This window comes from Capricornis sumatraensis, chromosome 14 (genome assembly GCF_032405125.1).
Source record: "Capricornis sumatraensis isolate serow.1 chromosome 14, serow.2, whole genome shotgun sequence".
NCBI classification, from domain to species: domain Eukaryota; kingdom Metazoa; phylum Chordata; class Mammalia; order Artiodactyla; family Bovidae; genus Capricornis; species Capricornis sumatraensis.
The window spans coordinates 11,778,314-11,796,879 of record NC_091082.1 but is presented as its reverse complement, the minus strand read 5'-3'; the positions used below and the strand labels follow the sequence as shown (position 1 = coordinate 11,796,879).

Here is an 18,566-nt window from a genome sequence, read left to right as displayed (position 1 = left end):
CACAGAGCAATGTAGGGGCTCTCAAAGCGTCTGGGTCCCGGCAGCATCAACCCCAGCCCGCCCCGCCCCAACGGCCGCCCCGCCCCAACGGCCGCCCCGCCCCAACGGCCGCCCCGCGCGCCCCTTCCGCTGCAAGTCACCCCCAGAGCCCGCGGGGCGGGGCTCCAGTGTCACTCTCCCCGCAAAGCGCAGGAGGAGCCAATGCCAGCGGCCCTGGTCACGCGTTCCTGGCGGCCCGGCCAATGGACGCCGGGGGGCGTGGTCCCCCTGCGGGCTCCCGACGTTTATAACCGCTTGCAGCTCCGCGCCGGCTCGCGAGCGCAGGTGCAAGGTTGGGTTCCCAGGCGTAAGGGGCACAGGTGTCCGGGTCTTCGGTTCTGTTGAGCCGCCGACCCACTCCGCCCGCGCCCGCCGTCTGGCATGGAGTCCTTGCCTTTCCCCCGGCGCCTCGGCCCTGCGCCATCGGCCACTGCCGCGCTGGCCGGCGAGCTGGTCCGGCCCCTGGCCGACGGGCTTCTCAAGTCGCCCAAGCCCTTGATGAAGAAGCAGGCGGTGAAGCGGCACCACCACAAGCACAACCTGCGACACCGCTACGAGTTCCTGGAGACCCTGGGCAAGGGGACTTACGGGAAGGTGAAGAAGGCGCGGGAGAGCTCCGGGCGCCTGGTGAGTGCGGCGCCGGCCGGCGGGCTCCGGGCTCGGCCACGCCTGTGGAGGGGCGGAGGGTGGGCCGGGGGCCAGCGCCCTGCTCGGTGGGGTTGCCTGCCTTCAGTCTCCATCTTCGTGTGTGTGTGGTGGTTTGTGCGTGCGTGCGCGCGCTGATGGTGTTCTCTATACATTTGTCCATGAATATAGGGACAATGGTCGTGGACCTGAGAACCCGAGCAACTCTGGTCAGCAAGTGATGGTTTCCAAAGTGAGTCAGGGTGAGGAGGGTCCCTAGAGATGAGACTTTAGTGGAATTTTGTTTGTAACAGACTCTCCAATGGAGTAGCATGGGAAGAGGAAGTAGAAGGCACTTGATCTTAGTGGGGGTAATGCGTATGTGTAGCCGACTGAATAAAGGAATGAGGCGTCCAGTTCCTCAGTTCAGTTCTGGGAGTTTGGCAGCCCAGGAGACGATGGAGACATCCCTCCCTCCTGAGGGGCGTGGGTGGGTTTGACATTTAGGTCCTTGCCAGCTCTGACATTCAATCAAAGTTTTATTATGATGTGTTTTTAACTCTGGTAAATGTGAAACCAGGCTCTGGTGAAAGATCCACTGTGCCCCAAGGTACCTTTGGATTTGGGGCCTTTTCAGGGACGTGTCCTGTTCATTTGGGACGTAGGTGTGTATAGTAGTAGTAATCTGTGGGTTGTTTAGTTGCTCAGTCATGTCGAACTCTTTTGTGACACTATTGACTGTATAGCCCACCAGGCTCCCCTGTCCATGGGATTGTCCAGGCAAGAATACTGGAATGGTTTGCCATTTCAGTCTCCAGGGAATTTTCCCAACCCAGGGATCAAACCCGCATGTCCTGCATTGCAGATGAATTCTTTACTACCTAGTCATGGGGGGAGGGGGAGTCCTTTAATGTGTGTCCTTATGTAGTTTATTTTCTCTGTACTTAGTTTCTCCTTTTGCAAAAATGAAGAAAATATGGGCTCCCTCAGAGTTTCTATGAGGATTGAATGAGGTACAAATATGAATTTAAATTGTTTCCTGACAATAGACCCCTCAATGAGAACTGATTTGGGAAGACTAGCCCTAAAAGGATGGCAAGTTTGCAGAAATTAACAGTGGTTCCCTAACTTGAGCTTAATGTACATTGGAATCACCTGGGTGCTTATTGAAGCACCTCTGGTTCCGCACTGGGAGGATTTCATTCTGAGGATCTAGGATGGGGCCAAATAATCTGTATTTTTTTTTTGCCACACTGTGCAGTATGTGGGGTCGGGGATGAAACATGTGCCCCTACGGTGGAAGCACCGAGTCTTAACCACTGAACCTCCAAAAAGGTTGAAAGTGAAAGTATTCGTGGTTTAGTCGTGTCTGACTCTTCGTGACCCCATGGACTTTAGCCTGCCAAGCTCCTCCGTCTGTGGGATTTTCCAGGCAAGAATACTGGAGTAGGTTGCCATTTCCTTCTCCAGGGGATATTCCCAACCCAGGGATCCAATCCAGGTCTCCCGCATTGCACGCAGACTCTTTACCATCTGAGCCACCAGACAAGTCCCTAAATAATCTGTATTTTAAGAAGCCTTTTAAAAACAGGTGGTTTAGGGATTGTTTTGCCAAATCCAGTTGGGTGCTGGTTATGAGATGTGCGTGTATGCACGGCCGTGGTTTGCCTATTGGCTATGGCAGCAAGTCACCTCCCTAGATTGTTTGCTTTTGCAGCCAGTAGCTGGTTTGAAATTCAGGAAGTCATTTCATTGGTGAAGGAGAGTGGATGCTGGGGAAAGGGAATGGATTATGGCCCCATCAATAGAACCGAGTGTGTTTTTCCTGCTGACGCCTGGCACAGTCCCCAGGTGCCCACTGCCAGGTTACAGCTATTGGGCAATCATGTACTTCCTGACTTTCCTTTTCTTTCTCTTTCTATAAAGTGTAATGGCCCAATAAGCCTCCAGGCTTGGGACTGCTGGACCCAGGCTTTGTTAGGGGCTCAAGTGAAAAATAGCTGCTTGTGGCTTGTGGCTCATACCTCTTGGGGGGCAGACTGGATTGGGGAGGAATGGGGTGGCCCAGAAACTGAGGCTGAAATTCAGAAACCCATTAAGCTCTTGACCTGGGTCACTGCGTGTGTATGCCGGTTGTGTGTGTGTAAAAGAGAAAGAGAGAAATCATTGATTCTGGAATGAGATGAACCAGCTTTCAGTTTGCAAACCTCAGTGGCTGTAGGCAGAGATTTCCGCTCTTATTACATCAGAACAGAGAATTCAAAGGTGCTCCCTGGCTTCATGTCTCTTGTCTCCAGGGAGCCGAGATAAGTAGGAATGGAACCTGCTCCCTGATCCATAGATCACCCTGTACTTCTGCTGGGAGTTTGCTCAGGGCCTCCAACCTCCTTGGAGAGCAGCTCTACACGCTGCTAAACTCTGGTTTCTCTAAATTCTGGGGAGGAATCTTCTTCTCCACTGCAACCCCACTCCTGCCTCTGCAGTGTCCTCCCTGAAGAAAGACTGACCTGGTGCCCCAGGAGAGGAGTGTGGGAGCAGCCCACGACCTCCCCCAAAATGAACCAAGGTCTTTGGGGAGGAGGGTCAGAGGAAAGCCTGCTGGGTGACTTCCGCCCCATTCCCAATTCCCAGCCTGTCTGATGGGATTCTCAGGGGCCCGATGGGATTGTCTGCAGGGAGGGGCAGGTGGGCAGGACTAAGGGCCACTCCAGGAGGACATTAAAAGAAAAATAAATATTTGCTCTGGATCTTCTAGCTCTGAGTGCATTCCTGGTATCCACATGACATTTCCTCCTGTGACTCTCCTAGCTCTCCTGACCTACGCCCTCCCCCAGGAAGAAAAGCACCTGCCGGGTGCCTGGAATGGTGGAGTCCACCACAGCCGTTAGGGTGATCTGCATAGAGTTCTTACCTGCACGAGCAGAGGGGAGTCCCAGGCGAGAGTGATCTGGGCCAGGGGAGCTTCTGTCTCATTTTTATATTGGATTGTTGCGTGGGATTTCAAAATGTTTGAACACGACCGATATGGTCTGATCCCCTCATTGACAGATGGGGAAACTGAAGCCCAGGGAGGGCAGGTGACATGTCCCGGGGGTGGTTAGTGGCATGCTTGAACATCGGCTCCTGACTTGACCACCCAGCGCGAGATGACCAGGCCTGAGTCTCAAACTGGGAGCTGGCTCTGGGCTGAGCCTGGGCTTGCCTCAGTTTGCTTTGTCATTCCAGCAGCTAGCTCTGACTGCCCTTCCCAGAGCTCCAGGCACACTGAGAGTGGGAAGAGTCTTCGGGAACAAGCCCCACCCCCACATCCTCACTGCCTGCGCCCAGGGATCCTGAGTGGGTGAACTATACTACATTCGAGGCTTTTGCTTTGTCAGGAAAACTGCTCCGCTCATCATCAAGGTGCAAGCATTCAAAATCCGGGCTCTGCTCCTTCCGAGCCGTGTGACCTCTCTGCGTCTCAGCTTCCTCATCTGTAAAGTGGGGATTGTGATAACTCCTGCCTCGTGGGGGTTCTCCTAGGGTTAAATAAGGTAATGTGCATGTTAGCTGACATGTGTGGTAGTGGTGTTACCCTAGCAGGGCTGGCTTTGTCACGGTCCTCCTCTCCCTCTCCTGGGGAAGGCGGAGTCCCTCCATCCTGGGTCTGTCCTGCCCTGAGGAAGAGAATGGCATGTGCTTCACTTCCCTAAGCCCTTTGGCCTCTGCCTTGTTCAGAGTCCCAGTCTCTCCTTTAGCCCCTGATCCAGAGAAGGGCTGCCACCAGGCCAGGTGCCAGAGGCCTCTTCTGTGTGATGCTGCCCTCCCAGCGCCTGCTGCACCTGCCTGCTCAGGGCAGAGAGAGAGACTTTGGCTGCAGGTGACTCCTGTTCCTGGGCTTTGGCCAAGCCGTGCAGGAGGGCTGGGTAGGGAAGCGCTTTGTCTGGCAGAGCGGGCTGGAGGGTGGCAAAGAAGGGGTGGGCACAGCATGGGATTTAGGGGAGGCAGCGCCCCCTCTCCTCAGAACCCATTCCTGGTCCCTGCTGGGTTCTCTGGAAGGCTTGGTGGGATGGTGAGCCACCCCCAGGCCTATCTCCACCCTGCCAGCCCAGCCCAGCTTCTCCTCTGTAATCTAAATGGGTCATCCTCCAGCTCTTCAACCTGCCTCCCAGAGGCAGCTGCTCCGTGAAAGGCCAAAAAGGAGTCAAAGATCTTGGCTCCAACTCTGGCTGATAGCTATGACCAGAGATGCCCAATTTGTACTCTCTCTCTTGTCATCTGCAGCCAGTACCTGTAGGTCATCTTTTTCTAAGATCTTTCTGCCATCCTCTCCTGAATGCATATTATTCTTGATCTGCGTTCCTATGGGGATTAGAAGGAGAGAAGGCAGTGTTTAACCAATTGATCTCAGCACCCATCTGTCCAACATGTTTGTCTATCTGTAAGTGGATTGATGGTGGCTGGTGGTGCACAGCCCAGCCCAAGGCAGGGTGTGGGGTATTCCCTTCCCCAGGGGTTAGAGGCAGGCCAGAACATCTGTAAAGACCTTTTGTCTTCTGAGATGGTAGCTTCTCCACACAGCAACCCTCCATCTTGGATCCTGACAGCCTGGCCTTGTTGAGGAACCTGGGAAGAGTCACCTTTCTGGACTTCAGTGTTTGCATTTGCAAAATGGGATAGGGAATTAGCCATGCTGCCTTTCAGGCAGGCAGGGCCGCAGAGGCAAGAAAACCACTGGGCTGGTAGCAATAGGAATTTTGCTCAGGCAGGTTAACACGGTTATGGCATGGGGCCTCTGAATAAGCCCATTCTAACAACCCTTGGCCAGCACCTTCCTGGCATGATAGCAGGTGACCCATTTCTGAAGAAGCTCATCAGAAAATGCTGGAGTTTAGAAGCGAGCTTAGAGATCCTAGTGTGCAAATTCATGAATAGTTCCTTTCCTTTCTTTCTGGTGTGTTCTCAAACCTTTCTGTCTGCCTGGAATGCCCTTGTTGTCCCCCTCCAAAAGCCTATGTGCCTTGGCTTGGTGAGCCCCACTGTTCCTCCAAGATCTAAAACAAAGCTTTCTCCCAGGGGTGATTGACCTTGCTCCTCCAGGCAAAGCTCTCCAGTGCTCTTGGAGCTCCCAGGTGGGCAGGGATCTCAATCATACTTGACTGGATCAAGGGCCTTGATGCAGGGACTGTCCAGTTTTTGTCTGAATCCAGTACCTACTGCAGTGCCAGACATGTAGTAGGCGTTCAGCAAATGTTTGGAGAATAGATGCCCTTTTATTTTTCAGATGAGAACATTAGAACTAGCCAGACCAGTTAACCAGATCATTTAAGTGACTTGTCTTGAGTTGCATAGCTCCAGAGGGGCAAATAAAGATTAGATACCTGGGCTCTTGGCGCCCCTCCACTGATCTAATGTTCACATTTATATTGTCATTATTGTGTTTCAGTTTCCTGGCCCTTCTGAGTAGGGTGACCATGTAATATAACATCTCAGCCTGAATACTTCGGTGAGTAAGAAGGGCACTATTAATTACATGGGATGAACCAGGATTGTCGGTACGCAGGTGGCTTTCCTGCCTCTGGGTGATCCATTCAGCGACTATCTTTCTCTTCCTTTAGCTGGTCACTATATTTTAATTCTAGAGAGTGGTTCCTCAACTCTCTTGCTCATGAGAACAAAGGTCTCTCAAAATGAGTTCTAGTAAACAAGGTTGACTCCACCCATGCCTCACAAAAAGGGCAGAAAATCTTATTTGGGCACTGGTCCCGTAGGTCCCAGGGATCAGCCCAATGATGTAACCAATAAATATTTATTTGTGATTTGTGTTCACCAGTAAACAGTTGAGTGTTTTCTGTATGCTGAGCTCCTTATAAGCCTGAGCTGTTGCTCTATCTTATATACTTTGACAGGCTCTCCAGCAGTTAGAGGCCTGTCTGGTGGGGCTAGGGTGGGTGGGGGAAGTGCCCCAGGCCCACCAGGGCAGTGACACATTGCTCTTCTTGTCTGTCACTTGCTTGAGGACTGGTGGTGGCTCGATGACCTGACCTGTTTCCTTCCTAGGAAGTGCCAGCCAAACTGTGGTCTCCTAAGACCTAGCATAGATAATGGGACCAGAGCATGAGCTGGCAGGGGGATGGAGCTGTCCATTGAGGATGAACAATTCTGGTTTTGAGTGTAGGCTTCCAGAATGGATTTCAGGGTTCAACTTGTGCATCCTGTATCCCCGCAGTGACTCCTCCTAGCACCCCTCAGGGCCCTTTCCTTTTCTGAGATCTCTCTTCTGTTAGGCCTGCCTTCTTTAGAGCTCTGACCCCGCCTACAGTGATTTGCTCATTGTGCATGTCTGTGTGTGCACAGTTGTACATCTGAGATATGCCTAGGTTTTGCATATGTATCTTAAATTCTCAAATATTTGTTTCATTATCTAAGTATGTGATTTATATGTGATTTTCCTTTTACATAAATAGATTCAATTTATGGCCTTTGATCTGAAGAGCTCGGGGTATTACCTGATTTTTAAAACAAAGAATTTAAAGAGAGAAGAACGAGTCCATAATATCTCCCCTTCAGGGGGAGAAAAAGGGTATAGGAGAGGTGATCAGCCAGGCTGCCGGTTGAAGCCTGTAGTTGGAGGAGGATTTAGGCCCCTTCCCCCGTCCCCACCCCCTGTCCACTTCTAAGCTGGGGATTTTTCTGCTTCGCTCGCTCCTCGCGGTCATTTGGAGCGGGAGGGGTGGAGGGCGTGAGGAGACGCCCGGGGCGCAGCCGGCCCTGCAGCTGCAGCGGGGCCCCTGCGGGGGCGCGGGCAGGAGGCGCCGAGGGGACCGCCCCTCCCGCCCCCATTGGCCCCCGCCCGCCGGCCGCCCCTCTCTCAGGCTCGCCGTCCCTGGCCCGTTGCTGGGGTGACCGGCCCGGGCATTGTGAGCGCCCCTTTGCCGGATTGCGGTTCCGCATTCCTGGCTGAGGGGACACAGGCCCGCGGGCGCGTCAGAAGCAGGAAGCCTTTGTCTGCCCAGAGCCCGGGGAAGGGGTGGGCGGCCCCGCCCCCGGGCTCCTTTTTCCGGCTCCTTTGAACCTCGAGGGGCGGCAAACCCTCCTGGGGAATGAACCGGGGCCGTTTTCCTCGGGTTTCTTACAACTCGCCAGGCTCCGGGGAAGGGGGGGTCTTGTGTCTGCCTCCCGTGCGCTCGCAAAGACCTGTCGGAACGGCCCACGTCGGTGACGCCTCGCCCTCCCCCGCCCGGCCCCGGTGCCCGCCTTGCATCTCCCGTGGCCCGTGGCGTTTATACGGTCATTTCACAGAGGCAGAGGAGGAGAGCATGGCAGACATCCTCCTTAGTCTAGCCCGGTTCCCCGACTGCCCGCACTCCACGCGCGCGTTTCCTGTGTCGCTGCTCCGTGTGGCAGGACAGAGGCCCGGGACCCCTCTGTGTATAAGAGCTGTGCGTAAGCGGCTTCTTGGCAGTTCTTTCTCCATTTCCTCTGCCTCACTCCACCCTTCCTGAACCCACCGCAGGTACCAGCCAGTTTAATCCTTAAATGGCATGTTCACCTTTACAGACAAGGTAGCGAAACTCTGTTTAACCGTCTGGTTGTTTGGTGCTGGGGGAGAGACCTTACTATTCACCTGGATTGAAAACGCTAGTACTTTTTTCATAACTTTTTTGAGTGATCTTTTTGTAAGCAGGGACTTCCCTGGTGGCTCTGACGGTAAAGCGTCTGCCTACAATGTGGGAGACCCGGGTTCAATCCCTGCGTCGGGAAGACCCCCTGGAGAAGGAAATGGCACCCCACTCCAGTACTCTTGCCTGGGGAATCCCATGGACGGAGGAACCTGGTGGGCTACAGTCCATGGGGTTGCACAGTGTCAGACACAACTGAGCGACTTCACTTTTTTATGTGGGGTAAGACATACAAAAGTTACCACTGTCATCATTTTAAGTGTACAATTCAGTACATTCGCAGTGCTGTACCTCGTTACCACTATGCGTTTCTAAAACCTTTTCATCATCTCAAATGGAAGCTCAGTATCCACTAGGCAATAACTCTCCATCGCCTCCGCACCCCCACCCTGGTAACCAGCCTCCTGCTCTCTGTGCAGTGCGTTTGTCTATCCTAGTTACTCAGATAAGTAGAGTTGTGCAGCATTTGTCCCTCTGTGTCTGGCTTCTTTCACTGAGCATGCTTTCAGGGTTCGTCCGTGTTGGGCATGTATCAGTACTTCATTCTCCTTTGTGGCTGAATAATACTCCATTGTGTGAACATAGCATATTTTGTCTGATCAGTCATCTGTTAATGGGCCTTTGGGTTGTTTCCCACCTTTAGCTAGAGACTGTTTGTAGCGAAGTAGAGGGCTGTAGTGGAAAAAGTATCAGGTGGAAAAAGTATCAGACGTGGGTCAACAGTGCAAGCCAGTCTATGCCAGTGAGTGCCTGTGTGATGCTGAACAGGAAGGAAACAGCCTCTCTAGGAGCGCGCTTCCTCACCTGGAAATGGGGATGGTGGTGCTTTCCGCGCCTGCCTCTCAGGCTGGTTGAGGCCAGTTCAGTGACAGCTGCAACAAATGGCTATTCAGTGCCTACTGCGTGCCAGGCACCGTGCTCGCCACCCAGTGGGAAGCAGAAGAGGCCCAGTCCTTTCCTCGTGGTGGACCAAGATAAATTTGCTTTGAATCACGAAGCGTCGGCCTCACAACTACAGGTTGTTACCTACCGTCTTCACCTATCCATACTCTGAGTGAGGTCATCGACTTATCCTCATTCCTACTATATAAACCGCACCCAACCCAGGCAAGAATCTTTGCCAGAGAAGGTTCTCTCTAGCCTCTCTGCTGCCTGCCCCAGTGAAGGGTAGAGAGGCTTCTCTGGGTGCAACCTATGGCCTTTGTAGCAGCTGGAGGCAGATCCCCAGGGTCAGGGCTCCCCCAGAGTGTCCTCAGGGATGCCTTTGCCTGCCAGGCCTTCCTCCTCACTCTCCTGCACCCTCTGTTCCCAGGTGGCCATCAAGTCAATCCGGAAAGACAAAATCAAAGATGAGCAAGATCTGATGCACATTCGGCGAGAGATTGAGATCATGTCATCACTCAACCACCCCCACATCATTGCCATCCACGAAGGTACAGAGGCAGGGCATTGAAGCGGAGAGTGTGTGTGCGTGCGGAGAGTGTGTGTGCGTGCGGAGAGTGTGTGTGCGTGCGGAGAGTGTGTGTGTGTGCGGAGAGTGTGTGTGCATGCACACACGCAGTCGGAACAGATGACACACAGGAGTAGAAAAAGGCATGGGCTTTAGGCTTGGGCAGGAGCTGGATTTGAGACCCAGCTGCATGACCTTGAGCAAGTAATTTAATGTAGTCTCTGGGTCTCAGTTCCTCTTCTGTAAAATGAGATAATCTCACCTACGTCACAAGGTTGTTGCAAAGATCAAATTTAATATCACCAAGTACTCGGCTCAGGAGAGGAACTCCACAGATTGTAGGCATTTTTGTTCTTAGGTTTCCCATACTTAAACACTGCCTCCCCAAACCCACTGAGAGCCTTGGCACTGTGGGGGTAGCTGAAGCATACGGAGACCTGCGCCTGTCTCAGGCGTGTGGGTGCTCTCTTTCTTTGTACGTCTCAAGAGCCAGGCCTCCTGTCCTCTGAATCATTCCCACCGTGAGGCCGGTTCCTACCCGTCGTCGTATCTCGCAGCCTCCTCTTCCACTGACATCAGTGCTGGCTTCCCACCCCAGCTACCCTGCTCCCTGTGACCCAGACAACAAAGTGAGCGAGAGATGGTGACGCGGGAAAGACAGGGAACGGCCTCCACACACTCCTGTCTGCTGGCAGCCTTTACATAATATCAGTTAGGCAGGAAGCGAGGAATGGCAGGAGCAGCAGGAGGGAGGAAGGGAGCCTGAGACTTTGCTCTCAGCCTGAATATTGCTGATGGGAGGAAGAGAGGTCTCCTCTCTCAAGTTCTGTTTAGAAGAAGGCTTAAGAGCAGAACCACTGCCATGGTCCCCTGGCCTGACCCCGTCCCATGAGGAACCCAAGCAAGTGGCTGAGAAGGCTAATGGTATCTCAGCAGGGTTGTAGAGACCCACAGGGTTGGAGTCTCTAGGCAGGCCCCAGCAGTCTGGGCCACGGTGCTCTCCCGGGAAAAAGCACAGTCTTCCTGGCCAGATACCCAACTGCTTGGGAGCTCGGACTCTCCCTTAGAGTAGCCTCCTCTCTCAACTCCTTCTCCCAGGCTAGACAGGAATCGCTCTGGGGTTGACTGAGCAAGCCAGACTCATAGGACCCGCTTGACACGAAGATGCAATATCACAGACATACATGTTTTGACACACACCCAGCTGAAGGGCCAGTTTGATGAACCAGCCGTTCCCTGCTTTTCCAGGAGAACAGACGAGGCCTGTGGTGGCAAGCGGGCCCCTCCCACACGTGGAGATGAGCCAGCTGAAATAGGCTGACCGCCAGGAGCCCAGCAAGTCAATTAATTATCAAATATTTATTGATTGTTTCTGTGTACAAGGCCCAAGCCTGAATACTCTGGACGGGAAATCAAAGAAGTTCAGAGTGATGAGTGTCTCAGCTCTCCATGGATTACAAACCACTTTCATATGCTTTTATCCCTCTTCTGATCTTCTGAGTATTATTTTTCAAGTTTATGCATGAGGATGCTAATAATAAAGGCAATGGCACCCCACTCCGGTACTCTTGCCTGGAAAATCCCATGGATGGAGGAGCCTGGTAGGCTGCAGTCCATGGGGTCGCTAAGAGTCGGATACGACTGAGCGACTTCACTTTCACTTTTCACTTTCATGCATTGGAGAAGGAAATGGCAACCCGCTCCAGTGTTCTTGCCTGGAGAGTCCCAGGGATGGTGGAGCCTGGTTGGCTGCCATCTATGGGGTCGCACAGAGTCAGACATGACTGAAGTGACTTAGCAGCTTAGCAACCATCTATTGAGTGCTTGCTTGCTTGTCAGGCTCCACACCAGCTCGCTCAGCCAGCCTGAGAGCTGTCGCTTGTTTTTATCTATTTCTCGCCCCAGCCCTGTGAAATTGCTGTCATTATCCCTCTTCATATGAGGAAACTGAGGTGCACTGATTGAATGACTTGCCATGGTCACCCAGCTAGTAAGTGATGGGGCCAGGATTCGAATCCCAAACCTATGTCCTTACTGAGGTATCTGGAAGAGATTTGCTGAAGGTCAGCAGGCAAAAAAGTACTGAGTTCTGAACCAGGGAGCCTGACTTTTCATTTTTATCCAGCGATGTCGTGGAATTCGTAGGGTAGGTTTAAGGATGCTCAGAAGCCTGAACTTCCAAGGAGAGGGAAGTGAGCCAGTCCTCTTGGCCTGAACTCATTGCTGCTGGGAGGTGATGGGAGCGTCAGCGGGCAGCATCCTACCCCCTTACAGTTGTCTGCTTTGGGGCCGGGAGGAGGGTGAGGCCCCTGGTGGGAGCGTGCCCCCCGCAGGGCCTGACTCTGCTGCCTCGCTCTGCCCCAGTGTTTGAGAACAGCAGCAGGATTGTGATCGTCATGGAGCACGCCAGCCGGGGTGACCTGTATGACTACATCAGCGGGCGGCAGCGGCTCAGCGAGCGCGAGGCCAGGCACTTCTTCCGGCAAATCGTCTCCGCCGTGCACTACTGCCACCAGGTGGGCGGGCCCTGGGCCCGGGGGCTGGCTTTCCCAGAGAGGTCCCGAGACTTGCCAGGACCACACAGGGAGCGAGAAACAAAGGCGAGATGGGAGTGTTGGCGTGTCTGGCTTCAAGTCTCTTGGCTGGGGTTGGAAGGACCTATGGTTTGTTGCACCGGTGAAGATGGGCTCCCTGCCTGTCTGTGCTTACCCCACCTTTCGTGCTTCCTCACTGTGCAGACTAGGTCTTCATGTCCGTCTCCCCTCATGGCCTTCCCCTGACCCCTGACCCCTGCCCTCCCTCTTTCAGAACGGGGTTGTCCACCGGGATCTCAAACTGGAGAATATCCTCTTAGATGCCAATGGAAATATCAAGGTGAGCCTCACTTCTTGTTTAAAACTGCTCCCCCACCCCTCCCCAGACCGTCTGCACTGGCCCCACCTAAGCATGTTTTAGTCTCCAGGAGGTTCCAGGAGGAGTTGAGTCCCGGTAAGGACTCAGCCACCCTCCATTTCAGCACTTCCTTCTGTGGGTTGAAAACTGAGGCCTCATGATAAGGAGTGTCTTACACAAGGGCCCATGGCTAGCAAGGTCAGCTGGAACCAGTCTTCTAACTCCCTCAACGTCACAAGGTTGAAGGAGTCTAGATCTAGGGTCGGTTGCTGCTCACAGCCTTGGGAGTGGCAGGGAGAGGCCATGGCCTGCGTGTTTCCCACCTGCACGTGTGCACAGAGATGCAGGCACACATACGCACGCATGTGTGTGCACTTTAATCTGCTACCATTAAGGAGCCCTTTTGCACCTTTCACCACAGCAAGCACTCCAGCACCAGCTTCCTGCTTCCTTCTGCTGCTGAATTCCCATGGCTAAGTAGTTAAATTTAGGTCTGAGAAGTTCGTGTTGACGTGATAAGCTCGGATCTCAGGGCTGGAAGGGGCAGACAGCAAGAGCCTGCCCTGAAGACACCTGGGAGGGCTCTGACTCTGCGCTTGGACCCTCCGCAGAATCTTCCCGAACCCAGGTCACAGCCTCTTCCCCAGTGGCCCCTGACCTGTGCCCTGAGGTGCCCTGAGTTCATTCTCCTTTCCAATTCCCGGAGTAGGCGGGGCTCGCTTTGATGCTAACCAGGGAGGGGGAGGCCAGAGCCAGTAAATGCACACAGTCCAGGCAGGCATGAACTTTCCCATCTGTACCAGTCATCTGCCTCGTTATGGGCATCAATAGGTAACTGCTTGATAAGAGGCCAATAAAACCCATAAAAGAAGGAGTTCATAAACAGCTCCTCCCCACCCTGGACACATGTGACCCTCTGCTGGGGAGGAAGGCTAGGAGCGAGAGGGCATAGGTCTCAGCCTCTGTCTGAGGAGAGCTGGGGGAAGGGTCTCTCTAAGGAGTGAGAAGATGGGCTTGGGGGCCCTCAAACCCCCAGTATCCGAGGGCTCAGGAGTCCCTTCCTATAAGAAGATTGCTTCTCCTGGGCCATAATGATGGCCCTAATCTCTGCTCTGCCTTCCCTGTGGCTTCTCAGATCTCCTGGGCTGACCCCAGTCCCACCACCACTTTCCTGCCTAGATGTGGGCCAAGATGAGCCCTTTGCTGGGAAGGCAACCCAAGCCCATGGGGTAACTGTGTTCTGAAGTCCTTGGCACTGACATGAGACATTGTCTCTCCCCCTCCAACTGAGAGCCGTCCTTCAGTCATTAAGTGGCCACTAGTCCCATCTATGGGCCACAGCTGGGCGAGGAGCTGCAGAAGGGGTCGGGGCAGGTGGTCCACGTGGGGAGCATATTGACATGGCAGCGTGAGGAGACAGAACTGACAAGCAGGGCCCTCTGTGAGTCATTGGAAATCGTACGGCTTTATGGGAAGAGAAGATCTCAGGGCAGTGGAAGGCTTCCAGGGGGAGGTGGGCCTTCTGGGTTGGTAGGACGTGTGTAGGCAGAGTGAGCATCCCTGGAGTGGAGAGCAGGCTGAGCAAGGGCCTGGGGAACAGTGAGGACTCTGGAGCTCCCCTCACCTCTGCCCAGGCACACCACGTTGACACAGCCTCTGAAGGGCTCTTTCTTCCAGGGCCTGAGCTGTGTTGGTAGTGCCCAGTATGGGCTAGAGGTCATGGGCACCCTTTCCTTCTGCCAGGGCCTGTGTTTCCTCAGGGTCTGGAGAGGGGCAGACCAGGAGCTACCAAACAATCCAGGCCTTGGTGTGACCCTGTCCGTGTTTGACCCAATCTTACAGATTGCTGACTTTGGCCTCTCCAACCTCTACCACCAAGGCAAGTTCCTGCAGACGTTCTGCGGGAGCCCCCTCTACGCCTCGCCGGAGATCGTCAATGGAAAGCCCTACACAGGACCAGAGGTGAGTACCTGGCCTCCTCCTAACCTCTTGGCTTAGACCTTGAGAGAGGGATGAGCTGGTTTTCTAATGATTCCCTTTCTCAGATTGCAAGACTCACTTCCCCGCCAGAGCAGTGCCTAGCCAGTTCTGTAGCTGGGAGTAGCAAAACTGGCATGAGAGCTTAAGTCCTCTGACCTCTGACCCCTGACCCCTGACAGCGTGGCTCTGTGCCCCACACCTTCTGCATTCCCGTTGCCTTTCCTAGCCCCCGGCCAGCCTCCCCAAGCAGAGGCAGGTGACGCCTCTCTCCATGACTCCCAGTCCCTTCTACAGTATGGCCCTCTTTGCCCCCTGGGTACTAGAAGGAGGTGGTCCCTGGATGCTCTGGGCTCTGGGTTCCCCCTCATGGGCACTGAAGGCGAGCCTGGAGCCGTTTGCCCTGCGCCATGAGGGCCCCCTGGCTGACCCCGTCTCTCCTCAGGTGGACAGCTGGTCCCTGGGTGTTCTCCTCTACATCCTGGTGCATGGCTCCATGCCCTTTGATGGGCAGGACCACAAGACACTGGTGAAACAGATCAGCAACGGGGCCTACCGGCAGCCGCCTAAACCCTCTGGTGAGTGAGGGATGTGGGCATTCTCATCCAGACCCTGGGTGTCCTTTGCTAATTCCTGATGCAGGAATTAAACAGTGACGTAAAGTGAAGCTTCCCTGGTAGCTCAGACTGTAAAGAATTTGCCTGCAAAGCTGGAGGCTGGGGTTCAATCCCTGGGTCTGAAAGATCCCCCAGAGAAGAGAACGGCAGCCCACTCCTGTATTCTTGCCTGGAGAATCCTGTGGACTGAGGGAATTGTCTGCAGTTGCAGCCTGGTGGGCTACAGTCCGTGGGGTTGCGAAGAGTCAGACATGGCTGAGCGATTTTCGCTTTCACTAAGTGAAGACGGCAGCCCAGTGTAGATGAAGGCGCCTTCCACCCCGCCTCCTGCTCTCATCTCCCTGCCTCCTGTGTCTGTGACCTGCGAGGAAGGAAGGGCTAAGTCTTCCTTTATGGGCATGCTTATTTGGGAAGTGCTTCCTAAAGCCTAGTCTAGATCCTCTCTGCCACAGTTGTCTCATTGCCTACTGCGTTTGTCCTTAGAAATCTTGTCCTTTCATGTACGATGTATAAGGTGAGAAGAAGGGTGTGAGGACCTTGGTTTACTCTTGAGCAGCATAGCCTCCACCCCCAGAGGCCTGCATTTCACTGGAGCAAAGGAGCAGACCTGTAAACAGGGCTGTGGTCCTGCGGTCCTGGAGACTGGGGAGCCTGCCTGGGGGCACAGCTGACCTGGGAGGGAGCCCCGTCTTAGCATCCATGGGGTGAGCCAGAAGGGATGCTGCAGGTGCCCGAGCTTGTGGCTACGGAGCTGAAGCCTCTCTCTCCCCTTCTAGATGCCTGTGGCCTGATCCGGTGGCTACTGATGGTGAACCCTACCCGCCGGGCCACCCTGGAGGACGTGGCCAGCCACTGGTGGGTCAACTGGGGCTACACCACCCGTGTCGGGGAGCAGGGGGCCCCGCACGAGGGCGGGCACCCCAGCAGCGACCCCGGCCGGACCTCCGTGGCTCAGTGGCTGTGGCGCTCCTCCCGACCCCTCCTGGAGAACGGCGCCAAGGTCTGCAGCTTCTTGAAGCAGCAGGCGCCGGGCGGCAGGGCCCTCGCCCCTGGCCTGGAGCGCCAGCACTCGCTCAAGAAGTCCCGCAAGGAGAACGCCATGGCCCAGACCTTCCAGGGGGCCCTGGCCACTGATGCCTCCCCTCGCCCTGGGAAGGGTGGCCTCAAGCTGCCGAAAGGCATTCTCAAGAAGAAGACTTCAAATCCCGCAGAGGGGGCAACGCAGGGCCCTGAGCCCGGCCCCAGCCCCGCCAACCCAGGCCAGGCTGGCCCGCCGCTCCCCAAGAAGGGCATCCTCAAGAAGCCGCGCCAGCGGGAGTCTGGCTACTACTCCTCACCTGAGCCCAGCGAGTCTGGGGAGCTCTTGGATGCCGGGGACGTGTTTGTGAGTGGGGATACGGATGCCGGGAACGTGTTTGTGAGTGGGGATACCATGGAGCACAAGCCCCCTCCAGCCTCGGGGCGGCTGCCGCATCGCAAGGGCATTCTCAAACACAACGGCAAGTTCTCGCACGCGGCCCTGGAGCACACAGCGCCCACCACCTTCGGCTCTTTGGATGAACTGGCCTCCCCGCGCCCTCCAGCCCGGGCCAGCCACCCCTCGGGGGCTGTGAGTGAGGATAGCATCCTGTCCTCTGAGTCCTTTGACCAGCTGGACTTGCCCGAACGGCTCCCTGAGCCCCCTCTGCGGGGCTCTGTGTCTGTGGACAACCTCATGGGGCTGGAGGCACCCCCGTTGGAGGGCCCCGGAAGCCGAGGCCTGAGGCGCTGGAGGCAGGACCCCCTGGGGACTAGCTGCTTTTCCCTGCTGGACTGCCCAGAAGGGACAGAGGACGGCCAGCAGGGACTGAGGGTCTGCTCGGAGCTCAGCTGAAGAGGGGGTATTGCCCATGCGGGCAGGCTCTGAGATGCAGCTGGATGCACCCTAAGGGGGAGGCTGCCTTCTTCCCTGCCTCCCAGGACCTGCATCCCAGCCCAGAAGGCTGAGGTGGTTTCAGTTGAGCCTTGGGGAGGGCTGGATGTGGGCAGTGGGCAAGTGAAGTGCGTTGAGGGTTCAGTGTCTTCAGCCCCATGGAACCAAGAAGGTAGCTCTAGAGGGGAAATGAGTAGAGAAGCGGCGAGGAAGGCCCGTGGCTGAGTCTAGGTTGCCTGTCAATTTCCAGGTTGCCTTGCCCACTGCCCCCTCTGAGGGGGTCGATGCCTTCTTCTTGAGGATGCCTTTGGCAGCTTGAGGCCACCCTTACCAGGGCGAGGGGCGGCGTCCCCCTGGAGGGTCTGGGCTGTGTAGTTCTTACTCTTGGACTTCCTACTGGTGCCTCAGCCACTGAGCCACGGAGGCCTGGCCAGGGTCTCTGCTGGCTGCCCGCCCGTGTGCGGGTACAGTGTAGCCTGTGCCCTCCCCATAGTAGGGCCACAGAGAGCTGGAAAGAGCACTCTATCAGTGCCTAGCTCCTGTGAAGAGTAAGTTTGTGTGTGATGCCGTCCTGCCAAGGTGGGGCTAGAAGCTCTTCATTCATGCACACATTCCCATCTCCACCAACTGTTGCAGGAAGGGGGACCCCTTCCAGGGCCCGAAACTGGGCTCTTGTCTAACACTCAGAAATGAATTGTCCAAGGAGACACATGTGCTGACAAAGCAAGAGATTTTATTGGGAAAGGGCGCCCGGGTGGAGAGCAGGAGGGTCAGGGAACCCAGGAGAGCTGCTCTGCCACGTGGCTCGCAGTCTCGGGTTTTATGGTGATAGGGTTAGTTTCTGGGTTGCCCTTAGCCAATCATTCTGACTTAGAGTCCTTCCTGGTGGTGCATGCCTTGTTCAGCCAAGATGGATGCCAGGGTTCTGGGAGGTGGCGGGACATGTGGCGTCTCCTTTTGACCTTTCCTGAACTCTGCCAGTTGGTGGAGGCTTATTAGTTCTGTGTTCCTTACCAGGATCTCCTGTAAAACAACTCATGCAAATGGTTACTGTGGTGCCTGGCCAGGGTGGGCGGTTTCAGTCAGTGTGCTTCCCCTAACAGAACCACTCAAAACTGGAATGTGGCCCTCCCCGCTAGTTTTCCCGGGGGTGTCTTGGGAATGGTCTCCTAGAGTGTGCCCTTCCATACTTACCTGAGCAGTAAGAGAACACAGCCTCTGTTTCTTCAGAGGTTCTCTCCCCTTTCCCATCCTCCAAACTTGGAAAGTGAGAGTGAAAATCGCTCAGCCGTGTCTGACTCTTTGCAGCCCCATGGCTGTACCCACCAGGCTGCAATTGCAGACAGTTCCCTCAGTCCACAGAATTCTCCAGGCAAGAATACTGCAGTGGGCTG

At 55.0% G+C, this 18,566-nt stretch overlaps 1 protein-coding gene across 1 annotated transcript; it reads left to right on the top strand.

Annotated features, from left to right (window-relative positions):
* Window positions 1–351: 351 nt before the first annotated feature.
* NUAK2 (NUAK family kinase 2) lies at window positions 352–17,363 on the top strand. The gene is made up of 7 exons (XM_068986192.1): window positions 352–666; window positions 9,637–9,757; window positions 12,139–12,290; window positions 12,583–12,648; window positions 14,509–14,628; window positions 15,089–15,221; window positions 16,037–17,363. Exons 1-7 carry the CDS (start codon window positions 421–423, stop codon window positions 17,131–17,133), a joined length of 1,935 nt encoding a protein of 644 aa, XP_068842293.1. The 5' UTR covers window positions 352–420; the 3' UTR covers window positions 17,134–17,363.
* The last annotated feature ends 1,203 nt before the right edge of the window (window positions 17,364–18,566 follow it).

Bases quoted from the DNA above. Each gene is read 5' to 3' on its own strand.
- NUAK2 (XM_068986192.1), top strand. From the start codon at position 421: ATGGAGTCCTTGCCTTTCCCCCGGCGCCTCGGCCCTGCGCCATCGGCC. The intron at 667-9,636 runs GTGAGTGCGGCG...CTCTGTTCCCAG, and splicing joins GGGAGAGCTCCGGGCGCCTG to GTGGCCATCAAGTCAATCCG. The intron at 12,649-14,508 runs GTGAGCCTCACT...CCAATCTTACAG, and splicing joins ATGCCAATGGAAATATCAAG to ATTGCTGACTTTGGCCTCTC.